Source organism: Carlito syrichta, unplaced genomic scaffold (genome assembly GCF_000164805.1).
Source record: "Carlito syrichta isolate Samal-C Ts95f unplaced genomic scaffold, Tarsius_syrichta-2.0.1 Scaffold304458, whole genome shotgun sequence".
Lineage (NCBI taxonomy): Eukaryota > Metazoa > Chordata > Mammalia > Primates > Tarsiidae > Carlito > Carlito syrichta.
The window spans coordinates 175,693-187,317 of NW_007248554.1; the positions used below are offsets into that span (position 1 = coordinate 175,693).

At 46.8% G+C, this 11,625-nt stretch overlaps 1 protein-coding gene across 2 annotated transcripts in view; it reads right to left on the reverse strand.

Moving 5' to 3' along the window:
- P2RX7 (purinergic receptor P2X 7) overlaps positions 1-6,205 on the reverse strand; it is a 57,260-nt gene extending 51,055 nt beyond the window's left edge. Inside the window, exon 1 of one of the 2 annotated variants that reach the window (XM_008059966.2) lies at positions 5,930-6,205. In XM_008059966.2, coding sequence (XP_008058157.1) covers positions 5,930-6,054 — 125 coding nt within the window. In that variant the 5' untranslated portion in view covers positions 6,055-6,205. The remainder of the gene's footprint in view (positions 1-5,929) is intronic. The other variant, XM_008059967.2, reaches the window with a different exon arrangement.
- Positions 6,206-11,625: the final 5,420 nt, after the last annotated feature.

The following is an 11,625-nucleotide window of genomic DNA, read 5'->3' on the forward strand; positions in this document are numbered from 1 at the left end:
AAAAAAAAAAGAAAAGAAAAAAGAAAGTCGTATTCCAACGCTTATGGTGGTCTGCCCTCAGGTCCTGCTCCGCCCTTCTCTCATACCAGATTCTGGAACACACTATCCTTGTTACTCCTCTTTTTGCGTTTTTCCAGATCTTTGGGTTTACTGTTCTCTTAGTCCTATGTGTAGCAAAGCTAGATTCTTCTCCTACAGGGGTTACCTGCTGAAGGGGGTCTTCTTTGACCTCCTCTCTTCAGCTCTATCATGTCACCCAGGGTCAAAGGTAGGATGAGAATGTGATGAATCTCCTTATGTTTTTGTTCTCCTGGAGATGGCAGGGGCCATGCCTGGGTTGGACTGGCTCCTCCAGGTGCCTTCTCTACCTCTGGTGGACTCACTTCTACTCAGTCGGAGGTGGCCCAGACTCACAGGTGTGTGGCCACCCACTGGGGAAACAGAGGCCATTTTAACAGCCACAGACTAGTACAGCAGCACTGCCTGCCTGGCAACAGCACCGTCTCCATGGGGCTGGAAAAGACAACACCATGTTCACCATTGGCCCCAGCAGAGGTTGACTGGGCAGGAGAAATGCAACGGCTGTGAGTGAAGTTTGTTCTTCTATCCTTCTCTCAATCTCCCCTACTCTCCTGTGGCCATTGGAAGAGCTTCTGAGAGGACTGGTCTCCAGGGGAGAGGAAAATCTTCCCAAGAGAATGCAACTTTTACTTCTCTGCTCGCAATCTTCCTATGGCTTCTCAACTCACTGGGAATAAAATCTAAAGAATTCTCCAAGGTGGTGTCATCATAGGTGGCTTGGTTTAGGCCACAGCAAACCAAACAGTTGTGATCTATCCGGTGAGTCAACAGTCTTCCTGGTCCAAGGCAGCATTACCAAATGAGGAGCAGCCCCCACCCCTACCCCTACCTCCCAGTAACGAGGAGCAGGACTCCTGGTAGGACTGAGGATGGGCCAAGGTTCTCCTGGGGAGAGCCTCTAGGGAATCTCCATAGCCCAGTTACAAGGCTGAGACAAGTCGGGACTAAAGAAATAGGCTTCAGAAGTCCCTGGAATTTCTGGCTTTTGGAAAGACCTTGTAAAAATCTTTGTTTTTTGACTATGCTCCCCACTTCCTTTCTCCATTTCCTCTGGTAATAGAATTCTTCCTTCCAAGGAAAATCCAATGGAGGTGGTTCTGGTAGGGATCCCTCTGCTCTGTCGTCTTTTCCCTACTTTCTGCCACAGAAGCCAGCATATGACCCAGGGCCAGCCAATTGGATGATGTCATGCCACAATGGCCACAATGATTGGCTGAGGGATGGATATGTAACTCACACTTGACCAATCAGAGTCTTTCCTTGGACTTTCCTATCAGAGTTATTAGGAAAGACTTGTTTGTTCCTCTAGGTTTGCTAAAAGAAAAGAATGTGATTAGCAGATCTTGCCGCATAGAGAGCATGTTCAAGAAGGAAGCCAAATAGGAGCAAATAGAGCCGAGATGTGGGAAGAGAGACTCGCCCAGATAACTTGAATTCTTATTCATATCTGAGGGTAGTTCCATCTCTTCAACTGCCCAGTTACATGAGCCAATAAACTCCCCTTTGTGGCTTTGTGGGTAACTTAGGTTTCTATCATTTACTACCCAAACAACCTTAACATGAATTTGCTCAGCATCCTATCTACACAGACCTTCAACAAAAAAACTCCTCTTGTAACTGCAGCCCTGCCTCTCACTCCAGATCTGAACTTGGTAATGGGAGACTATGAGAAGTGGAACAGCCTCTTATCTTATTTTCCTCGATGACCAGTCCCTGCCTTGTACCCAAATCTCAGTAACTGAGACCTGTCTTACTTCTTTATCTTAGCTCTTGGCCATTTCAGCTCCACTTGGGACAGGTGGCTAGAACCTGTCACCTGCTGCTGTATCCTAAACATTACTTGAGGCTGTCTGGATTTCCATTAATGGGTCCACACTAGTGAACCCTGCAGGTCGAGGCTGCGGTGGCCGTGAGCACGCCACTGCCCTCCAGTCTGGGCGACAGAGTGAGACACCGACTCAAAAAAAAAAAAAGATAAAAAGCATGTCTCATCAAAATTACCTTTGATAGACTCTTAAATTGTCCTCAAAGTGTCGCAAAAACCTTTCACCTCCCAAGGGGTCTACTAGAGCCAATGTTTCCTTCAGCTCTGGAATGAGTAGCTGTTTTTACACGTGTGCTCCACGTGAAGGTGAAGCAGTTGCCTTATTTGAGGGGCCATGTTGGGTGAAAAATATATGTCTAGATGCATAAGCAGCAATATGTTGACTCTGTGAGAAGCACATAGGAACAGAGACCTACTGAAGGAACTGCAGACTTCAGTATCCCATCTCATGCTTACTCTGGGGCACTCAACTTTTTAGTCATTACACTATTCATATTACTCTTTCTCTCTCCATGTCCCCATGGAACATAGGGTGTTAAATACATGGGAGTTATGGCTTCACCATATGAAAGAAAAATATCATAAGGCATGGTAATCTGTTCTTATATATACAGTAGGCTGCTTTTAAGAAATTGCATGTTTAGCTGGGCATGGTGGCTCATGCCTGTAGTTCCAGTTCCAGCTACTTGGAAGGCTGATGTGGAAGGCTCACCTGAGCCCAGCAGGTTAAGGCTGTGGTGGCTGTGGGTGTGCCACTGCACTCCAGCCTGGGCAACAGAGTGAGAGTTGGACTCAACAAAACATATATATAAGCCGGGCTCGGCCAGTAATCCCGCGCCTTTGGGAGGCTGAGGTGAGTGGATTGCCTGAGCCTGCAGGTTCGAGACCCGCCTGGGCAGCGAGACCTCATCTGTACAATAAATCAAAAAATCAGCCGGGCGTGGTAGCGCAAGCCTGTAATTCCGGCTACTCGGAAGGCTGAGGTGGAAGGATCGCCGGAGCCCAGCGGGTCGAGGCTGCGGTGGCTGAGAGCGGCCACTGCACTCCAGTCTGGGCGACAGAGTGAGACTCCAACTCAAAAAAAAAAAAAAAAATATATATATATATACACACACACACACATATATATATATATATAGCTGGGCATGATGGTGCACACCTGTAGTCCCAGCTACTTGGGAGGCTGAAGCAGGAGAACCCAGGAGTTCAAGTTGCAATGATCTACGATTGCACCACTGCACTCTATCCTGGGTGCCAGAGTGAGACTCTGTCTCTGAAAAAAAGAAAATCAAGAAAATGTTTAAAAAGAGGCAGGGTGTGGTGGCTCAAGCCTATAATCCCAGCACTTTGGGAGGCTGAGGTGAGAGGATTGCCTGAGCCCATGGGTTTGAGACCAGCATGGGCAACTTGGCGAGACCTCAGCTCTACAATAAATCAAAAAATTAGCTGGGCTAGGTAGCGCGCGCCTGCAGTTCCGGCTACTTAGAAAGCTGCGGCGAAAGAATCGCCTGAGTCCAGCAGGTCGACGCTGGGGTGGCCATGAGTGAGCCACTACACTCCAGCCTGGGTGACAGAGTGAGACTTCAACTCAAAAAAAGAAAAGAAAAGAAATCCCTAAGTTGGGTGCAGTGGCTTATGCCTGTAATCTCAACACTTTGGGAGGCTGAGGTGGGAGGATTGCTTTAGCCCAAGAGTTCAATACCAGTCTGGGCAACATAGTGAGATCCCCAACTCTATAAAAAAATAAAAAATATCCCCAACAACAATTATCTCCATTATACACATGAGAAAACTCCATTATACACAAGAGCCTCAGAGAGGTGAAGGACTTTTGAAGCTATATTTTCAGATCCCAAATCCTAAGCTTGGAAGTAGTTACTTTGAGGGTCAAAGGAAAGCATACACATAAAAATACCTATTGCATTCACAAAGAGTATTTTTTAAAAATTGCTACCAGTTATGGAGCGTTTATCGTATGCCAGTCATCATGATAAGGGTTCTCCATGTTGAACTGTTATAGCAATTCTACTAACAGATGCAAAAACTGAGGCTCAGAAAAGTTAAGCGATCTGGCCAAGGAAATACAGCCAATATTATAAAATAAGTTGCTCAAACTCTTAATAAACTATACTTCCACCCTGTACAGATAAAAGTTATCATATCATCATGATACTCATTATCATCACAGAGAATAAGGAGCATTTGTCATCAGGGAAACGCCTATCAAAACCACAATGAGGCCGGGGACTTGGTGGCTCAGTTTGTAATCCCAGCGCTTTGGGAAGCCGAGGTGAGTGGATTGCCTGAAGCTGTGAATTCGAGACCCACCCGGACAACTTGGCAAGACCTCGTCTCTACAATAAATCAAAAATTAGCCAAGCATGGTAGCGCATGCCTGTAGTTCCAGCTACTTGGAATGCTGAGGAGGAAGGATCACCGGAGCCCAGTAGGTTGAGGCTGCGGTGGCCGGAAGTGTGCCACTGCACTCCAGTCTGGGTGACAATGAGACAAAAAAAAAAATCACAATAAGATATCACTCTGCACACACTACATTGGCTACAATAAAAAAAGACAATAACAAATGTTGGTGAGGATGTAGAGAAACACAGAGCCCTCATACTCTGCTGGTGGGAATGTTAAAAGGTATAGCTGCTGTGAGAAACAGCATGACAGTTCCTCCAAAGGTGAAACATAAACTCACCACATGACTTAGCAATTCCGCTCCTAGTTATATGTCCCAGAGAAATGAGAGTATATGTTCACATAAAACCTCATACACAGTCTGGGCTTGGTGTCTCAGCCTGTAATTCCAGCACTTTGGGAAGCTGAGGTGAGTGGATTGCATGAGCTCACGGGTTTGAGACCAGCCCAGGCAACTTGGCAAGACCTCATCTCTGCAATAAATCAAAAATTAGCCGGGCGTGGTAGTGCACATCTGTAGTTCTGTCTACTTGGAAGGCTGAGGCAGAAGGATCACCAGAACCTAGCAGGTCAATGCTGGGGTGGCCGTTAGCGTGCCACCGCACTCCGGACTGGGAGACAGAGTGAGACTCAAACTCAAATAAAAACAAACAAAAAAAACCTCATACACAAATGTTTATGGCAGCATTATTCATGGTAGCCAAAAAAGTGAAACAACCCAAATGTCCATCAGCAGATGAATGGATAAATAAAAGTTATCTACCCCTCCAAGGGAATATTATTCAACCATGAAAAGGAGTGAAGTATCAATGCACCTGTACAGGAATGAACCCTGAAAGCATGCTAAGTGAAAAACACCAGTCACAAAGGACCATGTATTATGTGATTCCATTTATATGAAATGTTCACAGTAGGCAAATCCACAGAGGCAGAAAGAAAATTAGTAGGTGTCTGGAACTGAAGGGGAGTTGTGGAGTGTCAAAATGATGGCTAAGGAGTGTGGGATTTCTTTTGGGGCTGATAAAAATAGACTTAAATTGATTGTGGTGATGGTTTGCACAACTCTGAATAAACTTCAAACCACTGAATTGTACACTTTGAAAGTATGAATAGCTTGGCATATGAATTATATCAATAAGTCATTCAAAAGAAAACCAAAAAGCAGGGGGGCCTTCCTGACACTGGAGAGGACCTAAAGTCACATTTACAAGCCTGATCCTATTCCTCCCCGTAAGCATGGTGACTCAGAATCCAGCATTCTCACCAGGTGTGCCCTGAGATTCTTGCTTCTTCCCTGGGAATCCAGGGTGTTGCCCTATGTTTTCCCATCTTCCCCAGGCATGCCCTGTCCTGCTCAGTCTAGTAGGTCTGGAGTAGAAGCCAAAAGGAAGCATACTTGCCTCCCATGGCTTCTTTCTGCTGTAGCCTGGCATTGCTTTCTCTTGCCTGCTATTTCCTCCTGCCTGCCCAGCTTGCTGTGAGAGCCTGTCTTAGTTTTGAAAATCATGTGGTATTCAGAATGTGCACCTTAAGCTGCACCTTGGGGTTTTCTTTGCTGTCAACTACGGCATCGATTTGGGGTCCTCCCCACAGCCCACTTACCTAACATAGGAAAAGACGATCACGTGAAAGACCCACTTAATGGTACCATAATTCATGCTCTGGATCCGGGTGACTTTGTTTGTCTCATACTGGAAAACATCGTTGCAGCTGCAGCAGGCTGGCATGGTGGGAGGAGGCTCGTTCCTTGCTCAGGACTGGACCAGAATTCAGCCCTCCTAGACAAGGTCACAACAAGTTCCCCCACCCCTAGTAACAGCAAAAATGAAACTTACTGATTCTTAGCAGAAGCCTTTAACTCAAAGTTCCTCCAATGACTGCAGAGTGGGGGCGGGCCCTGGCAGTTGCCCCAGATGTGACAGGGATAAACAAGAAGAGCCAAGTCTTACAGGCCTGGCTGGCAGATGTCCCTACCCCAGCTGGCCTCCCCCAGATGCCTGTACAAAGATGGTGTTCAGAGGACGGGCATTTTTAGAATTCTCCCTTTCCCCCGTTTCCTTTTGCTTTTTGGACTAATTTTGGTTGGGAGAAAGGGGCAGCCCTTCAAATGTCATGAGACCCAGAGCTTCCATTGTGCCTCAGAAAAGGGCCTAGATCTTTCCATTGCCTCAAGCCCCACTCAAAGATTAAGTCATTCCTTTCTACAACCCTTTATTCAGCCCCAGATATATAGGAGTACTGAATGATTGAAGGCCTCTCCCTCTTTTTCCCCAACCCCTTACAATACTCTGGCCTGCAGACCGTGGGGGAAATCAGATTTGTTGGGGGGGTGGGGATGGTGGTAGGACTTTATTTCTGTGCTAGATCTTTCCTGCTAGACCCTCTCAATTTACTCCCCACCCCGTTTTGTGCTCCAGAGTTGACGAAGGCGTGACCTAACCCAATCCACCTAAGACCACAGGGAACAAAGTAGCAGTTAAAGAAAGTGTGCTAGCCGGGCTTGGTGGCTCAGCCTGTAATCCCGCGCCTTTGGGAGGCTGAGGTGAGTGGATTGCCTGAGCCCGTGGGTTCGAGACCCGCCTGGACAACTTGGCGAGACCTCATCTCTACGATAAATCAAAAAATCAGCCGGGCATGGTAGCGCGCCTGTAGTTCCAGCTACTTGGAGGGCTGAGGCGGAAGGATCGTCGGAGCCCAGCAGGTCGAGGCTGCGGTGGCCGGGAGCGGCCACTGCACTCCAGCCTGGGCGACAGAGTGAGACTCCAACTCAAAAAAAAAAAAAGAAAGTGTGCTTTATTGATCTATTCAGTGAGGAAGACCACTACCAGAGAAGCTTCAGGACATCACCAAACAAAGGACAAGATGATATTCATATAGGATTCTGAGGAAAGTGGAGTTTGGAAGAAATCTAAAGGAAATCATGGTTTTTTGTTTTTTGAGTATGAGTCTCACTCTGTTGCCCAGACTGGAGTGCAGTGGCCCCTCCCGGTCACCACAGCCTCGACCTGCTGGGCTCCAGTGATCCTTCCGCCTCAGCCTTCCAAGTAGCTGGAACTACAGGCGTGCGCTACCACGCCCAGCTAATTTTTGATTTATTGTGGAAATGAGGTCTCACCAAGTTGCCCAGGCGGGTCTCGAACCCGTGGGCTCAGGTAATTCACTTACCTCAGCCTCTCAAAGGCGCGGGATTACAGGCTGAGCCACCGAGCCCAGCTGGAAATCATGTTTTGATGGGCTCAAAGCAAAGCAGGTTTGTATAAAGCTGTTAACTTCAAGTCTGGATTGCCAAGGGGACCCAGGGCCCTGTTTCCATGGAAGCAATAAGGCTAAGATAAATGTCAAGTGTTGTGTGTAGAAACCCTTTATCTGAAGTTCTGCACTTGAGGTGCAGATCAAGCCTGCTTCTCTGTGTCAAGATGACTTGAATCCTCCAAGCAAAAGTGGAATATTTCATTCCCCATCATGTAATTTCAAAGAGCAAAGTTTTTATAGTCTGATTTTAGAGGAAGATGTTTCTTGATGAGTGAGAAAGTGGTGGTCACTCAACGATTATAAGTGGCAGGGGAGGCCAGGTGTGGTGGTTCAACCTGAAATCTCAGCACTTTGGAAGGCCAAGGTGAGAGGATTGCCTGAGCACGGGGGTTCGAGACCAGCCTGGGCAATCTGGTGAGACCCCCATCTCTACAATAAATCACACACACACACACACACACACACACACACACACACACACACACACACACACACACACAAGCTAGCTGGGTGTGATGGTGTTCATCTGTAGTTCCAGTTACTTGGAAGGCTGAGGCAGAAGGATTGCCTAAGCCCAGCAGGTCGAGGCTGTGGTGGCCATGAGCATATCACTGCACTCCAGCCTGGGTGATGAGAGTGAGACTCCAACTCAAACAAACAAACAAACAACAAAAAACAAGTGGCAGGGGTGTATTACTACTTGACAGCTACAGGGAAATATTGTTGCCTGTGATCTTTGCAGCTAACTTTATCGTTTCTGTTATTCCAGCCTGCTAAGTAGCTGGACAGATTCTTACTTCTCCAGTCAGAGCTAATTTGGACTTTCTCACCCATATAAACTGCAAGAGGGGTCCCCTAGCCCTGGCTTCCTCAGGAGACTATTAGTTACCCTAGCTGAGTATGCCACTGCGTTCTTGCCAGGACTTTGAGAGATCCAGCAATCTTCATCTGTAAAAAAAGGAGAGTCACAGGTAAAGTCTGAGGGTCAGAACACAGGCTGGGGGGGCAGAGGGGAGGCGGGGAGGTGGGGAGGCAAGCTGGCTTCTGACCTTGGTATCACATCTTGAGTTGCAAGTCAAGGCTGCTTCTCTGTGTGGGAGGAGGGGGCATATATGTATACTGTATGTTTAGTTATGCATGGAAGACAGCTGACAATAGGATCTACTACATAACTTGTGAGGCCGAGTAAAAAATGAAAATGTGGAGATCCCTTATTACAAACTTAAGAATTTCAAGATGGTGGCTGGGCACAGTGGCTCACGCCTGTAATCCCAGCACTCTGGGAGGCGGAGGTGAAAAGGATTGCCTGAGTCCAGAAGTTCGAGACCAGCCTGGGTAACTTGGCAAGACCTTGTCTCTACAATAAATCAAGAAAAATTAGCCAGTTGCGGTGGCACACACCTGTAGTTCCAGCTACTTGGAAGGCTGAGGCAGAAGGATCTGCTGAGCCCAGCAGGCCAAGGCTGTGGTGGCTGTGAGCGCGCTACTGCACTCCAGCCTGGGCGACAGAGTGAGACTCTGACTCAAAAAAAAAAAAAAATTCAAGATGGTGACAGCAAAGTATTAAACTAATTCAGGTCTGTTCAAGTGTGGGTTCCTATGAAACTGGTCCATCTGCAAGGACATACAAGGTGGTCTCTGGGGAGGGAACTGGAGGAATTAAACTATGCTTGACAAGAGACTTATTTATCACCCTCCTTGTGTGTGAGTTTTTTCTACCATATGCATGCATTATTATTATTATTTTTTTTTTTTTTGAGTTGGATTCTCACTCTGTCGCAAGACTGAGCTGGAATTACAGGCATGCGCTACCACACCCGGCTGAGTTTTTGATTTATTGTAGAGATGAGGTCTCGCTGCCCAGGCGGGTTACGAAGTATTATTTTTTTTTAATTGCTGAATGTTAAGTCTATATCTCCAGACCAAAACTGTGTTCTGAACTTCACACTTGTAGTCTATGAACCTCCAGACCTAACTATCCCACAGACACTTCAAATCATATCTTCAAAATGAAACAGCTTCCCATAAAATAATAGTGCACATAAGGACTAGTGAGAGAGAGAAAATGGAAACAACAAGCACGGACTCCTTTTCCTGCAGGTTTGGCTGTGAGGGGTAAGAGTGGTCTTTAAAGCCGGGTGTGGAGGTTCAGCCTATCATCCCAGCACTTTGGGAGGGAGAGGTGAGAGGATGACCTGAGTCCACTGTTCGAGACAAGCTTGGGCAACTTGGCGAGACCTCATCTCTACACTAAATCAAAAGATTAGCTGGGTATGGTGGCATATGCCTGTAGTTCCAGCTACTTGGAGGGCTGAGATGGAAGGATCACCTGAGCCCAGTAGGTCAAGGCTGCAGTGGCCATGAGAGTGCCCCTGCACTCCAGCCTGGGCAACACTCAAAAAAAAAAAAAAAAAAAAGAGTGGCTTTTTTAATGGAGTCAAGGGAAGATATGTGTATGTATGTGTGGGTGGGGGGAGCATGTAGTTAAGATGGAAGCATTTGAGCCATTCAAAGAGAATGATGGACTGAGTGGGATGTCAAGAATGGTGGTCTGTTTCTTTGTGAAGTAGGAAGCCAGATCGTGAATGAAATGGGGCTTCGGGCTTGAAATGGTGAATTTCTTAGTCAAGGGTATGTGTGTGTTCCTGGTTACAAGTTACAGAAAGTTAAACGACTTTCTTTGGTAGAAAAGGGCATTTTTTTGGAACACTTATCTCACAGACCTCAAGTACAGGAAATGTGGACCAACTTCATGAAAACCTATTAATAGAATCAGAAAGGAAACTGTCCTGTGCTGAGATTGCTCTTTCAGTTTGTTTGAAGCCTTTGCTTGTCTCTGTGCACTCACTGTGAGTCTCTCTAAACACCGACTTCCTCTGCTTCTGCCAGGGCATGTGGTCCAACAGTGCTCTCAAAGTTAGGTGTCCAGAGTTCAAGTGCAAGCCCAGATCAAAGGCCCAGTTCCAAAGTCTAGTGGGAATCTGATTGGTCTAGCTATTTATCTCTGGCCCAATCAACTATGGCTACCGGTGGGGCCAAGAACAAACATGGTGTCCGGGGCCACCTTCAAGAGAGAGGGAGGAGAAAGGGAGAAGGGATAGAGGGAGGAGGGAGACAGGGAAAGAAGGGAAGAAGGAAGGAAAGGAAGGAGGGAGAGAGAGATGTGACTCTCAGAGGGTAGAGGCTCCAAGGCTGGAAGACATCTGGTTAAATACTACAATTCCTCTCTTAGGTGGGACAACTCTGGGGCATGGCAGTCTGAGTAGTCTCCCAGAGGTGGCAAGTGGGATTGAACCCAGATGCCCACAGCAGAGACCTGTTCTTCAGTGCTTTCTGTTTTGGTTGCTTTCCCTTCTCTTTCTCGCTTCCCCACTGCCTTTCTAATAAACTACTTGCACCGGAATCTCATCCAGCCTTAGGCATCTGTCTTGGCCAGGAACAGTGGCTTATGCCTGTCAATCCCAGCGATTTGGGAGGCCGGTAGGAGGATTGCTTGAGCCCGAGAGTTCAAGACTAGCCTGGGCAACACAGCAAGAACTCATTTCTACCAAAAAAAAAATTAGCCAGGTATGGTGGTACATGCTTGTAAGCCCAGCTGCTTAGGAGGCTGATGCAGGAGGATGGTTTGAGCCTAGGAGTTGGAGGCTGCTGAGATTTAAACTGTGACCTTTTTCTCATCCAAATTCTTGAGCGGCTTGGGGAGTCATGTCTGATAAGGACTCACCAGATGGGGTTCTATTAACTTACCCTATTAGCTTATATGCTTAAGTTTGTTTCCCATTGTGACTCTAGCATAACATCACATTAACAAATAAAGAAGGAAATCACATATTTTATGTTCCTACAAAGTCATTTCTTGGGGACTCCTAGACTCCAGGAACCTTGTAGGACACTTATCTATCCTCTCTGAAGTCTGCCACATATAGGACTTCATCTATGTATCAACAAACTTGGAACCCTCTCCCCTCTTATCTCAACAAAACATCTCTACTGATCTCCAAAAATTCCCTAGATAAGAACTACAGATCACCAGTCAGGAAATCTTT